Genomic DNA, 21,292 nt, shown 5'->3' with positions numbered 1-21,292 from the left:
TCACCTTCACACTCCTGGGCCAGACTACACTTAATCATAGGACCTACTGAAGAGATAAGTCTTCAGTAAAGACTTAAAGGTTGAGACTGAGTCTGCATCTCTCACATGGGTAGGCAGACCATTCCATAAAAATTGAGCTCTATAGGAGAAAGCCCTACCTCCAGCCGTTTGCTTAGAAATTCTAGGGACAATTAGGAGGCCTGCGTCTTGTGACCGTAGCGTATGTCTAGGTATGTACGGCAGGACCAAATCGGAAAGATAGGTAGGAGCAAGCCCATGTAATGCTTTGTAGGTTAGCAGTAAAACCTTGAAATCAGCCCTTGCGTTAACAGGAAAGCCAGTGTAGGGAGGCTAGCACTGGAGTAATATGATCAAATTGTTTGGTTCTAGTCAGGATTCTAGCAGCCGTATTTAGCACTAACTGAAGTTTGTTTAGTGCTTTATCCGGGTAGCCGGAAAGTAGAGCATTGCAGTAGTCCAGCCTAGAAGTAACAAAAGCATGGATTAATTTTTTCTGCGTCATTTTTGGACAGAAAGTTTCTGATTTTTGCAATGTTACGTAGATGGAAAAAAGCTGTCCTTGAAACAGTCTTGATATGTTCTTCAAAAGAGAGATCAGGGTCCAGAGTAACACCGAGGTCCTTCACAGTTTTATTTGAGACGACTGTACAACTATCCAGATTAATTGTCAGATTGAACAGAAGATCTCTTTGTTTCTTGGGACCTAGAACAAGCATCTCTGTTTTGTCCGAGTTTAAAAGTAGAAAGTTCGCAGCCATCCACTTCCTTATGTCTGAATTTAATTAATTTTAAACAAGGCAGAACTGTTAATTGAAATGTATTCCAGGTGACTACCTCATGAAGCGGTTGAGAGAATGCCAAGAGTGTGCAAAGCTGTCATCAAGGCAAAGGTTGGCTACTTTGAAGAACTTCAAATATAAAATATATTTTGATTTAACAGTTTTTTGCTTACTACATGATTGTGTTATTTCAATGTGTTGATGTCTTCACGATTATTCCACAATGTAGAAAATAGTAAAAATAAAGAAAAACCCTTGAATGAGTAAGTGTGTCCAAACTTTTGACTGGTACTGTACCTACAGTGCATGCGGAAAGTATTCAGACCCCTTCCTTTATTCCACATTTTGTTACGTTACAGCCTTATTCTAAAATTGATAAAATATGTTTTTTACCACATCAATCTACACATAATACCCCATAATGACAAAGGGAAAACAGGTTTTCTGAAATTTTTGCAAATGTATCACAATTAAAAAAAAGATATACCTTATTTACATACTGTAAGTATTCAGACTCTTTGCTATGAGACTCCAAATTGAGCTCAGGTGCATCATGTTTCCATTGATTATCCTTGAGATGTTTCTACAACTTGATTGGAGTCCACCTGTGGTAAATTCAATTGATTGGACATAATTTGGAAAGGCACACAACTGTCTATATAAGGTCCCACAGTTGACAGTGCATGTCAGAGCAAAAACCAAGCCATGAGGCCCAAGCAATTGTCCGTAGAACTCCGAGACAAGATTGTGTCCTGGCAAAGCTCTACCAAAACATTTCTGCAGCATTGAAGGTCCCCAAGAACACAGTGGCCTCCATCATTCCATTAAATGGAAGAAGTTTGGAACCACCAAGACTCTTCCTAGAGCTGGCCGGCCGGTGGCAAACTGAGTAATCGAGGGTGAAGGGCCTTGATCAGGAAGGTGACCAAGAACCCGATAGTCACTCTGACAGAGCTTCAGAGTTCCTCTGTGGAGATGGGAGAACCTTCCTGAAGGACAAGCATCTCTGCAGCACTCCACCAATCAGGCCTTCATTGTAGAGTTGCCAGGCGGAAGCCACTCCTCAGTAAAAGGCACATGACAGCCAAAAGGCACCTAAAGGACTCTCAGACCATCAGAAACAAGATTCCCTGGTCTGATGAAACCAAGATTGAAATATTTGGCCTGAATGCCAAGGGTCACATCTGGAAGAAACCTGGCACCATCCCTACTGTGAAACATGGTGGTGGTGGCAGCGTCATGCTGTGGGGATGTTTTTCAGCAGCAGGGACTGGGAGACTAGTCAGGATCAAGGGAAAGATGAACGGTGCAAAGTACAGAGAGATCCTTGATGAAAACCTGCTCCAGAGCTCTCAGGACCTCAGACTGGGGCGAAGGTTCACCTTCCAACAGGACAACGACCCTAAGCACACAGCCAAGACGACACAGGAGTGGCTTCGGGACAAGTCTTTGAATGTCCTTGAGTAGCCCAGCCAGAGCCCAGACTTGAACCTGATCGAACATCTCTGGAAAGACCTGAAAATAGCAGTGCAGCGACGCTCACCATCCAACCTGACAACATGAGAGGATCTGCAGAGAAGAATGGGAGAAACTCCCCAAATACAGGTGTGCCAAGCTTGTAGCATCATACCCAAGAAGACTTGAGGCTGTAATCGCTGCCAAAGGTGCTTCAACAAAGTACTGTGACTGACATTAGACCTTCTAGTGATAGACATTAGGCCTACCAGTGATCGACATTATTCCTACTAGTGATAGACATTAGTCCTACTAGTGATAGACATTAGTCCTACTAGTGATAGACATTAGTCCTACCAGTGATCGACATTAGGCCTACTGGTGATTGACATTAGTCCTACTGGTGATAGACATTAGTCCTACTGGTGATTGACATTAGTCCTACTGGTGAAAGACATTAGGAGAAGCACTTAAGTAGACCAAGCCAAGTTGCCTAATAAGTCAAGTGATCTGTGCATTCTTAGATCATCTCATCAACAACATATCAACGATGTGCTGACAAAAAGAAAAACATACCTGTGTTTATGCCTTTTACTTTGTGTAATATGAGTCTCATAATCAACCTGGAATTATTTATAGCAGCATAAATGAACCGTGGGCCCTAGAGCCCATGTCCTCTGAGGACACCGATAATATCTCGCTAAGGATTTCATCACTTCTCCATGTTCCATTGATCTCACAAGAGAAGTAACCAGTAGACACACTAATCATTTGACTGGATAAAAATGATGTACTTCCACGTACATTAGTAGATTATTATTTTAAAAAATACATTTGAAAAAGTACTTGTTTGTCTCAGCTGGTTTGCGGCTAATACTTACAGGCCCACTCCTTGACATTTCCACTAATATGGATCTAGTCACCGTTTCCCCTAATTTGCTTAGAAATGTGACATATTCAGGGAGAGTCCTTGTTCTAAAAGGAACTGTTTGTGTTTAATTATTTTTTATTTTTTTTTACAATCGTTAGGACCCATTTCTCAATACTTAAGTCACTTTTTCAAAACTCTTCACACGGTTCTCCTAACTGACTTTCAGCTTGGCACAGCAGTTCATTTCACATCCAAAATGCACTAAAACTACCAAAACGCTTCATACATGTCTCAAATCAACTCAATCTTTCATAACACTAGCAAAGTTTGTCACACAACAAGCACACTTTGTCTTTACAAAACAAGAATGACACCTCTCTACTGTTTAGAATTCACTGCAGTATATGTTACAGGAATGAATCAGACAAGATGCAATATGCTTCAATATGTTTTATGTCATTTTTTGGCATTGAGTGATTCCAAAAATACAAGAATTTGTATATACACCATCTACCGATACAGTAGCAATGCTAGTCAACCCTGTCTTCTGCATTTGGCCACAGGTTCTCATCCACATCACATGTCATCTTGGGCAATACACATTTGATCATGTGGATGGTGGTCATAAACCTTCCACCTCCATGAGGAATGGAGAGTAAGATGGGAGGAAAAGTGACACCATCCTGAGATGGGCTGCACACCACTCTGTGACTGCACGGGAGTGGTGAAATGTTACATTGTCCCATACAATTACAAACGTTGGCCGATTTCGCCTCACTGCAACCCTTTCCTCACCTGACACAACCCTTCCATAGAGGTCATCCAGGAATGAGGCGCTCGGTGTTGTATGGCCCAATTAGCGGTTTGTGTAACAGCAATCCATCAGAGGATACTGCTGCACACATTGTGATGTTGGCACCCCTCTGGCCTGGGACATCCATTCTTTCCTCGCCGCAAAGATGAAAATGTGGGGTGTTTAACTGGCTTCAATCTCCATGACTAAAATAAATCCACAAGGCAATATAAGAGTTAGGCTATTACGGTAGTTTACATTATACCTTAAAACATGCCATTGTGTGCCTCTGCCCTGTTTGGTTTTGTTCAAAACCAGTTGTGTATTTTATAGTCATCTTATCTGGACACATTGGTTCCTGAGTTGCTTGACTCGTTCAGAGTTCCTCTCAAAGGGGACAGTGTACAACTGCTTCATCCTGACTTGATGTTGTTTCAGGACTCTAGAAATAGTTGTCATGCTTACATTGTGAATAATTCCAAATGTAATGTTGTCTGCCAACACTGTCCCAAATCTCTGAGTTTTATGCCATTGTTTCTGATTACCATATCAAAGTTGCAGTTTCCTGCACAGCAGTGAAAATCCTACCTCTCCCGTCTGTGGGAGGTAACTGTTTGGTCCTATGCAGAAATACAAAAACAATTACACACAAATGGGTTTGGAGGCTTTACTCAATTTACTTCTGTAATGTGCAGTTCAGTCAGATGCCCTTGCAGAATGCACATCTTACCTGTTGTTTTGCCGGAATTTTCTCACAATAGATGCTACTGTTGACCGTTGCAGATTTGGCTGCACTCTCAGACCAGCCTCTCTCATTGATAGATCATGATTTTAATACATGATCAGTTATAGTAGCCCTAATCTCATCTGAGACTACAGCACTTGATCTTCCTCTCAGTCTTCTTCCACCACACATACGTACTCCTCTCCCTCTCCCTCTCCCGCCAGCACTCTTCTTCCTCTGTCAGCCACTTCTCTATCTCTGGCTGGGTCCATGTTTACATTACAGTACAGCATTTTTCCTAAGATGTCCCCTTTTGTATAGATGGTAATGAAATTGAAAGACTAACACCTGGGTAGGTGTTCAGCTACAATGGGAATCAGCTGTGGTTGGTCTAATTGTTTTGATAGTATTTCATTTTTTTTAGATTTGGAATATATTTCAAAACGGTGTTACTGTAGAAATGTAGCAAATTGCTGTCATATTCAATTGTGTTATGTTAGGTTTTGAACTTAAGTTTAACAGTTTTGAAAAGAGTATGTAAACATGTGCAAATTGGCCTGTAGGTACATAGAGTTTTGGTGGTGGTCATGTCTGAGTGAGAAAATAATTCATTCAATTTGAAAGATGAAGTCATTGAATACATTTTGTGCCAAAGCAATGAAAAAATGATCCACAGTTTAGCCCACATAGACTGCTGTTGTGTTCACTGTGTGAAGAGTTTGGAAAAAGTGACCTAAGTATTGAGAAATGGGTCCTAGCGATTGTTAAAAAAAAACTGTAATACCACTGTTCTAGAGGTAACAGAGCCTTTCGAAATTGAACGTCTTGCTTCCTCTTGTGGTAATTTGGTGTAACTACACTTTCCCAAGTTAAACTGGACAGCCACTTTAGTTGTAGGAGCATCTTACCCCAAGATACTGTATGTTCTTCCCCCCTGTCTCTTTAATACTGTGACAATTAACCAAGTGAAATATTATCCACAGCAGAACTTTTGGCCCTTTCCCCAGTATGTATCACTTTCCCATAGACAGGGCAGGGTTGGTACAGGAATAGAACGAGACTGTGTCTGTGTGTATTTTGTGACGGTTCTTATGTCAGAAGATTTTGGAGTGAGTTCGAAGATTTTATTTTAAAATAAACGACTATTAAGTTAATCTGAGAGACTCTGATGTTATGTTTTATATTGATACAAATGATATGGACCCTGATTTAACTTCCATTGTTAATTTGTTTATTTTTCATGGAAGATTCTTTATCTATATATAACAGTATTGTTTCCGTCCCTCTCTTCGCCCCTAACTGGGCTTGAACCAGGGACCCTCTGCACACATCAACAACTGACACCCACGAAGCATCGTTACCCATCGTTCCACAAAAGCCTCGGCCCTTGCAGAGCAAGGGGAACAACTACTTCACGGTCGCAGAGCGAGTGACGCTATTAGCGCGCACCACCGCTAACTAGCTAGCCATTTCACATCGGTTACACATAAAATGAAGTGGGCAGAGAACAAACCTCTATTCACATTATTTAAGATAGAATTTAAATATTATTTTGAAATTATCAGTAAATGTCAAAAACAAAAAAGCAATTACGCACCATGAAACTTTTTGACAAATTGAACATTTATCTCGATATGTAATACCCGTCTGTTACATTCATGTACTCTTGTTTGTATATATGTCTGTTTTTCTATTTGTTGTGTTCGTTATAAAAAAATAAAAAAAATATATATTTTTAAAGATTGAAAAAATAACAGTGTATGTGTGTGTGTGGCTGTTGAAAAGCCTTTCCTTTAACCTGGTGCTGATTTCTCTCACAATATGGAGCCTGTATTCTATGGTACATTAATCCATTATTCCTCAGAACAAACCTCTGTACTCCACTGGTTGTAGGAAACTGTTTTATTGCTTACATGGACCAGTTTAATTCATGCAGAACATTTTCTAAATTTGATATAATTAGTCAGTTTGTGAATGGATCTTTTACTTATCTTTTTAAGAGTGACAGTGTCAAGGAGAGGTGTTCAGTTGGGTGGAAATCCCTCTTTTTCTTAAACAGACCTTTAGAGGGTAACTGATAGTCCTTTGGCCCACATCACCCTGCTCCTACCGACTCACCCAGACTAAACAAGAGGTATATTGTGAGCAGCCCCCTCTCATAGTAACATAAGTAAATGCCATGTGATGCATCTGTGGTGTCAACCAGGGTGATCTCCATTCTGTGTCTAAGGTAACGAATGACTCTCTGCCACAGCTATGAGGGCCATGTGAAACTGGTTAATGTCATGTGACCAGACCAGGCACAACTAGGTAAACCATGTGACAGTGTGTCAAGCTAACACCACACAAGAAGTCACTGTCTGCAACTGAAATGGGAGGGGGGGGGATTGCTCGACCTTAGAACTTTATTTTACAGTCCACTATATGGGTCTTTACAGGTATTACATATATACTAAATAATAATTAATTGATCTTCTCCAGCAGATGGCAATCTCATATGAGTGATTTCCCATCTTGCCCTGATCTATATCAAATTATGTATCCAGCAGCTTTCTTTATTATTTTACATAAGAGGATTTACTTTTAAAATAGAGATAAGAATCCTAGGTGAATCAAACCAGTATGTTCCGCATGAAACTGAAAGGGTGAAACACGATCCTGCAGCACAAACAGTTAGATCATTTATTTATTATTATTATTTATTTAACTCGGCAAGTCAGTTAAGAACAAATTCTTATTTACAATGACGGCCTACTAAAAGGCAAAAGGGCTTCTGCGGGGACGGGGGCTGGATTAAAAATAAAATATAGGACAAAACACACATCACGACAAGAGAGACACCACAACACTACATAAAGAGGAGACCTAAGACAAGAACATAGCAACCACATGACAACAACATGGTAGCAACACAACATGGCAGCAGCACAAAAACATGGTACAAATGTTATGGGCACTAGACAACAGTACAAAGGGCAAGAAGGTAGAGACAACAATGCATCACACGAAGCAGCCACAACTATCAGTAAGAGTGTCAATGATTGAGTCTTTGAATGAAGAGATGGTGGCATTGTCTTTTTGCTGTGAGATTCCTCTCCACTGCCCTCCTCAGCTTTTTCATAATTTAACGGAAGGTACACAAAACAGAGCCTGAACATAGGTTCACACATACATCCTACATCCACTCCAACAGCTGGGAACATTATTTAATAGTCCCTTTCAGAAAGTCAGAAGACCCTTCTTCATATTTGTCCCTTACATGCAGTTTACATGCAGTGTACCATGTTTACATGCAGTGTACCATGTTTACATGCAGTGTACCATGTTTAAATGCAGTGTACCATGTTTACATGCAGTGTACCATGTTTACATGCAGTGTACCATGTTTAAATGCAGTGTACCATGTTTACATGCAGTGTACCATGTTTAAATGCAGTGTACCATGTTTACATGCAGTGTACCATGTTTACATGCAGTGGACCATGTTTAAATGCAGTGTACCATGTTTACATGCAGTGTACCATGTTTACATGCAGTGTACCATGTTTACATGCAGTGGACCATGTTTAAATGCAGTGTACCATGTTTACATGCAGTGTACCATGTGTACATGCAGTGTACCATGTTTAAATGCAGTGTACCATGTTTAAATGCAGTGTACCATGTTTGCATGCAGTGTACCATGTTTAAATGCAGTGTACCATGTTTAAATGCAGTGTACCATGTTTACATGCAGTGGACCATGTTTAAATGCAGTGTACCATGTTTACATGCAGTGTACCATGTTTACATGCAGTGTACCATGTTTAAATGCAGTGTACCATGTTTAAATGCAGTGTACCATGTTTACATGCAGTGGACCATGTTTACATGCAGTGTACCATGTTTACATGCAGTGTACCATGTTTACATGCAGTGTACCATGTTTAAATGCAGTGTACCTGGTTTACATGCAGTGAGTGTGCAAATACTCTGTTTCCTCGAGTTGAAGTTGAATCTATGATCACGACTTACTGGTGTCTGGATTTCCTTTCATAGCTCCTGTTACACTTCACCCACAGAGGGATCCAAAATTATCCCCTCCACTGATAGGAGAAAGAGAGGGGGACAGCTAGCACACAGCGCTCACCTGAAACCAAAGAGGCCTCTTGGAGGCTGGATCTGATTCTCCCTGTCTACTACTTTACCCTACCGACAAAAGGAGAGTAGTAGCCCAGCCTGCAAAAATCCACCAGACAACTAAAACCAACACACACACAAAGAGAATGGATACATCCCTTGCTATTTCTTTGTCATGATTTCCCTGGAGAGTGGCTGTCTTCTAAATGGTTTTAAACCACATTTTGAGTGTTGTTTTTTGTCCTTTGTGTCTTTGATAAATTGACACAATTGTGTGCCCCTTGTCTCCCAATGACGTAGTTCTGGATTCAAGGGTTACAGTAGATGCTATGGCTGCTATATGAAGGTGCTGAGGTGTTGGGGCCCCAGAGGAACACAGAGGTGCTATTTCTGTTAAAGTTCATGGCGGTCAACATCATGGTAAGGGGTGTTATGATTTAGGCCTAGTGCCCTAGGATAACATAAATCCTTCATTACATTGCGGACTAAACTCCACTCTATGGTGAAGGAGTTCATCAGTAAGTTATTTCACCATGGAGTTGGAGTTTTAATCCGCTATGTAATTACATAGCCGATCTAAATTATTCACGTGATATAGACAATTGGACATAGGGCACTTCTTCCGCTGGTAAACTGCTGAAGATTTTCCATAATAAACTTTTTCATTGAATTATCCAGGAGTAATTCGTCCGTAAAAGCCCAAATTCCCACGCAGACAGCCATTAGTACTCACTACTCTCCGAGAAGGGAGGGAACAGCCACATGCATTGAGCGAAGTAAGTCGAACAGCCAGCCAGTGAGTATTGTAGTAGTGAAGTACTCGTTAGCGCACCAACTCGGCGAGCATCCCCACTAGTCTCTGTTGCCTACGAGATCTGGAAGACCGAGGAGGAGAGTTCATTCCGCTACAGTCATCCATGGCTCTGTGCAACGGAGAAACCAAGGTCAGTCAAACAACGGCCTATGTGCCGCTATGGGAGCAACACAGCCTGTTTCTTGTTCAAATGTTTTGGCTGCAGTTCATGGGCGCTGGGAGAGTCCCCGGTTAGCTACGGCCTGTGTCGTGTTTTCAGCAAACTTGCGGCGTGCGTGCTCCCCCGTCTGGGATGCCTGTCGCCTCGTCTTTTAAACGTATGTTTATGGAGTGTTTTAAAAAAAACATCCAGCATACAGTGAATGTAACTTTTATGCCACTGTGGCATCTTTCATTGTGTACATATTGCTAGCTAGTCGGCTAGCAGAAGCCGCGTGGAATGTAGCCTAGCTAGCTAGCTGCCGTCGCACAGCTGGATATGTAGCTAACGTTGGCTACAGCCCGTTATATAGTTAACCCACACTAGCACAACAGCTAGCAGTTTCAGATGGTCGTGGACTTTATATCATGTTTAACCCTTATAGCAACAGTTGGAGATTTCGTATTACGAGCATGTACATTTGTTGGGTAATTGAACATAAATAATCGGGTTGACAGCTAACGCTACATGGCTAACTATGACTTGTTAGCCAGCTAGCGCCCGGTCTCCAGTCCGTCCACCCACCACAGTTGTACCAACTGCAACATAGGCCAACCATCGTATTATTTTCATATCCACAAGTACTCCATTTTACTTTCCAAGGAAAACAGGCCCAGTGTGACAACTCGGCATCGAAGTGGTTTTATATTCAATGTTTTAGTGCTTTTATGGTGTCACTTGCCGTGCTTGATACACGAGCGAATGCCTGTTGTTTTTCATTGACGGAAGCACGTAGTGTCAGAAACCACGTGGGGACCCGCTGCTCTCTATTTCACAGTTTACTTGAGTGGTACATTTCATGTTTTGCCCATATCTAATGCCCCAATGTAATGCATGAGAAATGTACAGTTTTGATAGGAATATTAAGCTTGTAAACCATAATGATAAGACAATCTCCCTTGGTAACATTGACTGATCACATCAATTTATCAATGGCTGCCTACATCAATCATGCATAAGGGGCAGGCATATATATTTGTATATTTAACTGTGAAACAACTTGTGTAGATCTATCTATTCTAAAGTAACGTCCATTGGCTTGTGAATCCTGGCTAGAAACATCTATAGAGTCACTAGAAATTTAAAAGGGTGGGTTAAAGCCTCCAAGTTTGGCATCCGCTACTTCACTGTACGGTCTAGCTGGCCCCTACTGGACCTGGGCAGTCCTCTAGCTGGCCTCTACTGGACCTGGGCAGTCCTCTAGCTGGCCACTACTGGACCTGGGCAGTCCTCTAGCTGGCCACTACTGGACCTGGGCAGTCCTCTAGCTGGCCACTACTGGACCTGGTAAGTCCTCTAGCTGGCCTCTACTGGACCTGGGCAGTCCTCTAGCTGGCCACTACTGGACCTGGGCAGTCCTCTAGCCCTCCACTACTGGACCTGGTCAGTCCTCTAGCTGGCCCCTACTGCACCTGGGCAGTCCTCTAGCTGGCCACTACTGGACCTGGGCAGTCCTCTAGCTGGCCTCTACTGGACCTGGGCAGTCCTCTAGCTGGCCACTACTGGACCTGGGCAGTCCTCTAGCTGGCCACTACTGGACCTGGGCAGTCCTCTAGCTGGCCACTACTGGACCTGGGCAGTCCTCTAGCTGGCCACTACTGGACCTGGTAAGTCCTCTAGCTGGCCTCTACTGGACCTGGGCAGTCCTCTAGCTGGCCACTACTGGACCTGGGCAGTCCTCTAGCCCTCCACTACTGGACCTGGTCAGTCCTCTAGCTGGCCCCTACTGCACCTGGGCAGTCCTCTAGCTGGCCACTACTGGACCTGGGCAGTCCTCTAGCTGGCCTCTACTGGACCTGGGCAGTCCTCTAGCTGGCCTCTACTGGACCTGGGCAGTCCTCTAGCTGGCCACTACTGGACCTGGGCAGTCCTCTAGCTGGCCACTACTGGACCTGGGCAGTCCTCTAGCTGGCCACTACTGGACCTGGGCAGTCCTCTAGCTGGCCACTACTGGACCTGGGCAGTCCTCTAGCCCTCCACTACTGGACCTGGTCAGTCCTCTAGCTGGCCCCTACTGCACCTGGGCAGTCCTCTAGCTGGCCCCTACTGGACCTGGTAAGTCCTCTAGCTGGCCCCTGGTAAGGCCTCTAGCTGGCCTCTAGCTGGCCCCTGGTAAGTCCTCTAGCTGGCCTCTACTGGACCTGGGCAGTCCTCTAGCTGGCCCCAGGTAAGGCCTCTAGCTGGCCCCTGGTTAGGCCTCTAGCTGGCCCCTACTGGACCTGGCAAGGCCTCTAGCTGGCCCCTGGCAAGGCCTCTAGCTGGCCCCTGGTAAGGCCTCTAGCTGGCCCCTGGTTAGGCCTCTAGCATCTGTGTGACTCATGTGATCCTCATGAGGGACTGAATGAGTGTGTAACGTCTCCTCACGTGTGTCCTCTTCTCAGTGCTGAGACTCACATGTCTCAAATTGCATTATGGCATTAACGAATCTCGTTCCTGTGAGGTTGGTGAAGTGGAGGCCATTCACCATTGCAAATGTTTTGCCTGTCTTTGAACGAGTACAAAGTTTTGCAACGCTTTTTTGAACACCCCTTGATTCAACCACTGTTGGGAATTTAGGCTGTTGTATCTTCATTCAAAACATCCCTTGATGAGTCTATATGGCTGAAGGCTATTCCACACGTAGGCCTGTGTTGTTGTCCTGATTGAGTGTTCGTACGTGATCAGGACAGTGTGTGTGTGTTTTTTCTCCCCCAGCTGGACATCAGCAGCGTTGAGCCTCAGAATGGTTCATGTGAGGGGGCGGTGGTCATCCTGGATGCCGGGGCTCAGTACGGCAAGGTGATTGACAGGCGGATCAGAGAGCTGTTTGTCCGCTCAGAGATCCTCCCACTAGAGACGCCAGCCTTCGCCATCAGAGAACAAGGCTTCAGGTGAGACTGACTGACAGCACACTTGCACCTAGGTGGCATTTACAAGTCAACAAACCTGGACCGAACGTTTTGAAATGAATAAGAAAAATGCATATGGTGTGAAAGAGAGAACCTGTCAGAACAATAACACTAGTGTGATAATTTCCAAGATCTCCTCTTTCTGTCCATCGTCTTTGAAGTCTGTGGAGGAACACAGTGGTCAGGACAGCCTGAGAGAGAGTCTGCAGTTCTATATAAAAGGAACACAGTGGTCAGGACAGCCTGAGAGAGAGTCTGCAGTTCTATATTAAAGGAACACAGTGGTCAGGACAGCCTGAGAGAGAGTCTGCAGTTCTATATTAAAGGAACACAGTGGTCAGGACAGCCTGAGAGAGAGTCTGCAGTTCTATATTAAAGGAACACAGTGGTCAGGACAGCCTGAGAGAGAGTCTGCAGTTCTATATTAAAGGAACACATTGGTCAGGACAGCCTGAGAGAGAGTCTGCAGTTCTATATTAAAGGAACACAGTGGTCAGGACAGCCTGAGAGAGAGTCTGCACAGACCAGTGACTAGACTAAGCAGGTCTTTGTAAGTGTGTTACATGTTTCTATATATTTTGTCTGACATTGAAGGAAGGGAGGGAGTGTTCACACAGCATTCTACTGCTTAGGACAGGTCCCCATCTCTCTGCAGAGGAGTGAGACGGAGAGCTTTTTAGGAGACACTATTTTTTCCATTACAGTTTGTGAGAAATCATCACTCCACCCCTACAGAATAGATGTACCCACACCATTCTAGAATGCTTCAGTTTAAACAGACATATGTCTGATCGATGAGCAGACTCATGTTTGTGTGTATGTTACTAGTCCTGAAAATGACTACTCTTGAGTATGGTTACATTTTAAATCCCATTTAGTAGAGGCTTTTATCCAAAGTGACGTAGTCATGAGTGCATACGGGTGGTCCCGGGAATCGAACCCACAACCCTGCCGTTGCAAGCACCATGCTCTACCGACTGAGCCATACAGAAATAGATTGTTTGTCTTTGAATATTTCTCCTCCCTCGTTCTTCACTCTTTACTCCTCCCCCTTTCTCTCTCCAGAGCCATCATCATCTCTGGCGGTCCTAATTCTGTGTATGCTGAGGATGCCCCCTGGTTTGACCCTGCCATATTTACCATTGGAAAGCCTGTCCTGGGTATCTGCTATGGAATGCAGGTAGGAGGGCCCTGAGAAATACACATACAGCGCCTTCGGAAAGTATTGAGACCCCTTGACTTTTTCCACATTGTTTGGTTACAGGCTTATTCTAAATAGTTTTTTCCCCTTAATCTATTCAAAATACCTCAATGACAGCAAAACGTTTTTTAGAAATGTTTGCCAATTTATTTAAAATAAAAAAGAAATGGAAATATTGAATGTACATAAGTATTCAGACCCTTTACTCAGTACTTTGTTGAAAAACCTTTGGCAGCGATTACAGCATCAAGTCTTCTTGGGTATGACACTACAAGCTTGGTACACCTGTATTTGGGGAGTTTCTCCCATTCTTCTCTGCAGATCCTCTCAAGCTCTGTCAGGTTGGATGGGGAGCGTCACTGCACAGCTATTTTCACGTCTCTCCAGAGATGTTCGATCAGGTTCAAGTCCGGGCTCTGGCTGGGCCACTCAAGGGCATTCAGAGACTTGTCCTGAAGCCACTCCTGCGTTGTCTTGGCTGTGTGCTTAGGATCCTTGTCCTGTTGGAAGGTGAACTTTTGCCCCAGTCTGAGGTCCTGAGAGCTCTGGAGCAGGTTTTCATCAAGGATCTCTCTGTACTCTGTTCATCTTTCCCTCGATCCTGACTAGTCTCCCAGTCCCTGCCGCTGAAAAACATCCCCACAGCATGATGCTGCCACCACCACCATGCTTCACCGTGAGGATGGTGCCAGGTTTCTTCCAGACGTGACGCTTGCCATTCAGGCCAAAGAGTTTAATTTTGGTTTCATCAGACCAGAGAATCTTGTTTCTCATCGTCTGAGAGTTTTTAGGTGCCTTTTAGCAAACTCCAAGCGGGACGTCATGTTCCTTTTACTGAGGAGTGGCTTTCCGTCTGGCCAGTCTACCATAAAGGCCCGAATGGTGGAGTGCTAAAGAGATGGTTGTCCTTCTGGAAGGTTCTCCCATCTCCACAGAGGAACTTTAGATCTCTGTCAGAGTGACCATCGGCCCTTCTTCCCCGATTGCTCAGTTTGGCTGGGCGGCCAGCTCTAGGAAGAGTGTTGGTGGTTCCAAACTTATTCCATTTCATGGAATGATGGAGGCCACTGTGTTCTTTGGGATCTTCAATGCTGCAGAAATGTTTTGGTACCCTTCCCCACATCCGTGCCTCTATACAATCCTTTTTCCGAGCTCTACGGACAATTCCTTCGACCTCATGGCTTGGTTTTTGCTCTGACATTCACTGTCAACTGTGGGACCTTATATAGACAGTTGTGTGCCTTTCCAATCATGTCCAATCAATTGAATTACCACAGGTGGACTCCAATCAAGGTTGTACAGAAAAATCTCAAGGATGATCAATGGAAACATGATGCACCTGTGCTAAATGTCAAGTCAGCATAGCAAAGGATCTGAATACTTCTGTAAATAAGGCATTTCCGTTTTATAATTGTTAGTCATAATGGGGTATTGTGTGTAGATGCTGATTACTTCCTTTTTATTCAATCCAATAAGGCTTGTAACGTAACAAACTGGTTGGGGTCTGAATACTTTCCCGAAAGGCACTGTACATAAACCTCTGCCCAGAATCCCCTAGCATAAAACTCAGGGTTCATGACTTCACCACCTACAGTCAATTACCTAAAAATAAAAAAACCCGCTAAGAATCACTTTTCTTATACATATAAATTTAAATGACATCTTTCAATCAATAATTAAAAAAATGGAAAACAACTGATTTTAAGAGGCTAATGATGTCCTCTCCCAGATGATGAATAACGTTTTTGGAGGAGGACAGTACACAGGAAGAGTGTGAGAGAGGATGGAGTGTTCAACATCGGACTGGACAACACCTGCTCTCTCTTCAGGGGGTTAAGAACAACTAAAGATCTTCAGAGTAGACAGCTAGAAAAGAGTTTCACCAGAACCACTCAGAGGCTATTTCAAGAACAAAGTTTTTTTTTAACCGTGGGTTTGTCCCAGAGCCATGTGTTTGACGCCGACTGGACCCAAAAATTCCACAACAGTCACATCGTTTCAGTGGCTGTCACACAAACACTCCAAAATAAGAAAACCACAGTCCTCCCTCTCAGACATTACACACAGTTGGACCACAAAGCACATTGAGTTCCAAAAGGCTTCTGAACAGCTTCTACTCCCAAGCTATAAGACTCCTGAACAGCTAATCAAATGACACCTGAACCTTTAGCATTGACCCCCCCCCCACACTAATCTCTTATCTATGCATAGTCACTTTACTTCTACCTAAATGTACATGTTAGTTCGACCAACATTGACTCTTACCGTAACACCCTGTATATAGTCTCCACATTGACTCTGTACCGGTACCCCCTGTATATAGCCTCCACATTGACTCTGTACCGGTACCCCCTGTATATAGCCTCCACATTGACTCTGTACCGTAACACCCTGTATATAGCCTCCACATTGACTCTGTACCGTAACACCCTGTATATAGCCTCCACATTGACTCTGTACCGGTACCCCCTGTATATAGCCTCCACATTGACTCTGTACCGGTACCCCCTGTATATAGCCTCCACTTGACTCTGTACCGTAACACCCTGTATATAGCCTCTACTGTTGTTTTATTGTGCTCCTTTAATTTTTAATTTTAATTTTTACTTCAGTTTATTTTGTACAGTTTAGTTTACTTTTTTAACCAACAATGCAGTTAAGAAAAGTTAAGAGCTTTTAAGTAAGCATTTCACTCTGTCTACACCTGCTGTATTCGGTGCATGTGACTAATACAATTTGATTTGATGCTTGCTGCCACTTTTTCCCTCTGGTTCCAGATATGGGTGGAATTGTTTCATTGTGATTGTGTGTGAGTGTACTTCCTTTCTGACCTTTGACTCTGTCTGTCACCTGATTGTTGTCAGGGGCTGCAGAAAGAGGAGCTGGTGCTGTTGACTCATGGGACAGTGTGGACAAGGTGGCCGATGGCTTCAAGGTGGTGGCCCAGTCAGGGAGCATCATTGCAGGTAAGCATTCTGGGAAAGCATCCTGGGCCTAGGATCCTAGTCTACCACCATACTTCCCTAATTTCAGTCAATTCCACAATATGATCATGAAGACCTTGGCCCTCAATGCTCTTCCTCCCTACCCTTTGACCATTCCCACACCTCACCACTGCCCCCCCACCGTTTGTTCTCCGACCGGTATTGCCAACGAGCAGAAGAAACTGTATGGGAACCCAGTTTCACCCGGAAGTGGAACTGACAGAGCGGGGCACAGAGATATTACGTAACTTCCTGTTTGAAATCGCCGGATGCACCTCCAACGTTCACCGTCCAGAATCGCCAGCAGTCCCTGCATCACAGAGATCCAGGAGAAAGTTGCAAGTCCAAAGTACTGGTGAGAATCTACACTATGGTTAGATGCCAGTATGTGGGCCAGGTATATGCCCCATAGTATAGTAACATAGGACCCCTGGAGGGTTGTAGTACGTTAATCTTGAGCTATTTTAAACACAGGAAAGTAGACAAGCGATATTGAACTGTGTTCCTCTGCTTGAAACATCCATTGTGATCGACTCTCTGCTCCAGAAGTGGGTTTGTCCCTCCAGAGAGCAGAAACGGGCGGGAGGTGAAGAAACAGAGATCTGTGGGTTTTGAAGTCATTCTAGTTCTGTTGATTGACATGTCTGGTTCCAATGTTGTCCCCAGGTTCTGATGAGTGGCAGGGGGGACTCCACGGGTGTACGGCCCTGCTGAACAAGCTTGAACAGGAAGCAGGTCATCGCGGTGCACCATCGACAACGGCTTCATGAGGAAAAAGAGAGATGCCAGAGCGTTGAGGAGGCCCTCACAAACTGGGCATCAACCTCAAAGGTGAGAGGTCAATCCAAACTGGGCATTAACCCAAAGGTGAGGGGTCAAGTTAGGCGTCAACACCTCAAAGGTGAGAGGTCAAGCCAAGCTGCTGTCCCACACATGTCCAGAATGACTCAAATGTAGCATTGTGGAATGTAGCTGTCAGTCTTCAACCAGACCATACATGTGCCTGTCCTCTCTCTCTCTCATATATATATATATTTATTTATTTATGGCTATGTGTTGTGACAACGTGCAAGTAGTTGAAGTATAAAGATAGAATACAACTTATCTTATCTGTTTATTTAATGTTGTTTGTGTTCCACTGGTTCCATTTTTCTCATGGCAACGGGCCACACATCTTACTGCTGTGATGGCACACATGGGAGATATGAGAGTTATAATGTTTGATTTGTTTTCAAGTTCTTTGTGGGTCTGTGTAATCTCTTCTCCTCCAGTGGTGAACGACAGCACACACTTTCTATAACGGCACGACGACCCTGCCATCTCCGACGAAGACCGGACGCCACGGAAACGCATCAGCAAGACCCTCACATGACCACCAACCCAGAGGAGAAGAGGAAGATCATCGGAGACACCTTCGTCAAGGTACTGCCTGTCTGTCTTCAGCTGAAGATGACAACGGCTAGAGGATTCTAATATGCCACGACAACGGACCAGCTATGGTAGTTATAGCAACGGTGCTGGTAGTTATAGCAACGGTGCTGGTAGTTATAGCAACGGTGCTGGTAGTTATAGCAACGGTGCTGGTCCCATGAATCTGTTTATTTTCAAATAACTTCCACATGGAATCATAACTTGTCCTAACATTTATCTTCAACCTAGTCTGTTATCTGCCTCTGTCTGTTATCTGTCTGTTATCTGCTTCTGTCTGTTATCTGTCTGTTATCTGCTTCTGTCTGTTATCTGCCTCTGTCTGTTATCTGTCTGTTATCTGCTTCTGTCTGTTATCTGTCTGTTATCTGCCTCTGTCTGTTATCTGCTTCTGTCTTATCTGTCTCTCTGTTATCTGCCTATCTCTTGTTATCTGCCTCGTCTGTTATTCTGTTATCTGCTTCTGTCTGTTATCTGGTTATCTGCTTCTGTCTGTTATCTGCCTCTGTCTGTTATCTGCTTCTGTCTGTTATCTGTCTGTTATCTGCTTCTGTCTGTTATCTGCCTATGTCTGTTATCTGTCTTATCTGTCTGTTATCTGCTTATGTCTGTTATCTGTCTCTGTCTGTTCTGTCTGTTATCTGCCTCTGTCTGTTTGTCCCTCTTTAAAAAAAATAATCTAATACTATGAATGGACTTCCTTTGTGTGTGATTGGCGTCTGTAGGTGGCCAATGAGGTGATAGGGGAGATGAACCTGAAGCCGGAAGAGGTGTTCCTAGCCCAGGGCACCCTGAGGCCAGACCTCATAGAGAGTGCTTCTCACCTCGCCAGCGGCAAGGCAGAGGTCATCAAAACACACCACAACGACACAGAGCTCATCCGCAAGCTCAGAGACGAGGTACACACACACAACACACTCACTGCAATAAACTTCCAACACAACCTTGTTGGACCACCTCTGGCTCTTCTGTTGGAGCCAGAGAAGTCTCAAGTCGTGTCCCAAATAGAACTGGTTGAGTCAAGTTCAAGTCCTGCATTCTATAAGCAAGTCAAGTCTCAAGTAAAAAAAATCCCCATCTTAACAGGCAATGACTACAAATCTTTGTCTATTTATTGAGGCTACCAGACAGCCATTTTCATTATTTTGTCTACAACACATGATTATGTAATAATACATTTTAACAACAAATTCCAAATGCTTCACAAGCAATGTTGACATACCAAAAGACCAGTAGACCTATGCTAGTAATTGGTTCTTGATGCCTCATTGCTGGTGAGCTTGCAAAGTAAATAAATAGTTCATATTCGTGATTACTAAGTTTTTATTTTTTTGGAGCTGCGTGTTTATTTATTATGGCAATCCTCTCTCCCTAAAAATGTGACTTTCGTGCTGCACCCGATCCTATATCTGTACAGCAATCTGTACACTTGCTCAGTGGTTTTCAGACTTTAGTCCCACAACCCCTAAAAAGGAGTGGTTCAGAGCTTGCGAGCTCCGCGAATGCAGCCTGTCATTATTATAGCCATAAACAGTGATGCGTTTTTCAAAACGCAAGATCCAGAAATAAACCCCGCTTTGATCTGAAAGTCTTTCATCGTAGCAGTCAATATCAACTAGGGATAATATCATGTCACATTGTCCCTTCTCTGAAGTCCAGAGCAAGCAGGATCATACGCCTGTACGCAGCGGATCAGATGAAATGCATGATCTGTCTGTAGGCTTTTTCTTCCTCACAAATATGGTAATGAATTGGCCAGAATGTTACATCTTCAGCCTATAAGTATTGAAGGTAGTGTGACATCACACTATCTTGAGACATACAGACAGAAGCACCACTGAGGTCTAGAATTATAACCCACCCAAACTAGGCCCAACTGAAACATGAAAATAATCAGTGAGATCACCTGCTAGCCTGTTGTTGTGGCAAAGATGTGTTTGTAGCAGATTGCTAAACATTACTTTATATGGATTAAATATATATATCGTAACAAATAAATAAGAGTGGGGAAAAAGTTGCGGAAATTATATGACTACCGTAATTTCCGGACTATAAGCCGCAACTTTTTTCCCAGACTTTGAACCTCGTGGCTTAAACAATGACGCGGCTATATGGATTTTTCACGCTTTCAATTTTTTCTCTCCAAAAAAACACATTGTGACGTGCTCAGTTTTTTGGCGGCATGAAGCTTTCATTAGACCAATGAAATTGCCGAACGGGTTAAGGTCAAACAACTTTTGGTTTACTGTTTAGATTAAATCGAGCGCTCTCAAACTTCCCATCATTCTGATTACGGTAGTCATTTTGTCACCCTCATCATGGCAAAGACATGGAGAAATGCATATGATGCAGCTTTCAAGTTGAAGGCGATTGATCTGGCTGTTGGAAAAGGAAATAGAGCTGCTGCACGGGAGCTTGGTCTTAATGAGTCGATGATAAGATGTTGGAAACAGCAGCGTGAGGAATTGACTCAGTGCAAAAAGACAACTAAAGCTTACTGCTAATTATTATTTTTTTGTTACAAGCCGTGTTTCGTTAAAGTCTATTTATTTTGTTACAAGCCGTGTTTCGTTAAAGTCTATTTATTTTTGTTACAAGCCGTGTTTCGTTAAAGCCTGTGTAAAGTTCATTTGTTTCAATGTACCGGTAGGCACCTGCAGCTTATTTATGTTCAAAATAATCATTTAAAAAAATTCAGTGGGTGCGGCTTATATTCAGGTGCGCTCAATAGTCCGGAAATTACGGTATATAAATATATATTATATATAATATATATGACTATATAATATATGCTATTTTGTTTTTGCCAGGTAAAACTGGAGAAAATATATTAAATAACCCGCCTTTTTGAGACAAATGCTGATGACTGGTCATTGGTCAAAATGTGCAACATTTTGGTTCTTAAGCACAGATTAGATGTTTTTGAAACAATAATTTTGTGCTTATGTTAGTCACCAGATCGAATAAGCAAAGGTATAAATACAAATGTTAGGAATAGCCTATTAAAATAGTCAGT

The 21,292-nt window shown here is 43.3% G+C and overlaps 1 protein-coding gene across 1 annotated transcript in view; it reads left to right on the top strand.

Moving 5' to 3' along the window:
• The first annotated feature begins 9,410 nt into the window (after positions 1-9,410).
• The window catches only part of gmps (guanine monophosphate synthase), a 57,209-nt gene continuing 45,327 nt past the window's right edge, over positions 9,411-21,292 (top strand). Inside the window, exons 1-3 of the mRNA XM_029773795.1 lie at positions 9,411-9,706; positions 12,470-12,645; positions 13,729-13,843. Of these exons, the coding sequence (XP_029629655.1) occupies positions 9,680-9,706; positions 12,470-12,645; positions 13,729-13,843 (318 nt within the window). The 5' untranslated portion in view covers positions 9,411-9,679. The remainder of the gene's footprint in view (positions 9,707-12,469; positions 12,646-13,728; positions 13,844-21,292) is intronic.

This window comes from Salmo trutta, chromosome 13 (genome assembly GCF_901001165.1).
Source record: "Salmo trutta chromosome 13, fSalTru1.1, whole genome shotgun sequence".
Lineage (NCBI taxonomy): Eukaryota > Metazoa > Chordata > Actinopteri > Salmoniformes > Salmonidae > Salmo > Salmo trutta.
This window is presented reverse-complemented; position numbering and strand designations above follow the sequence as displayed.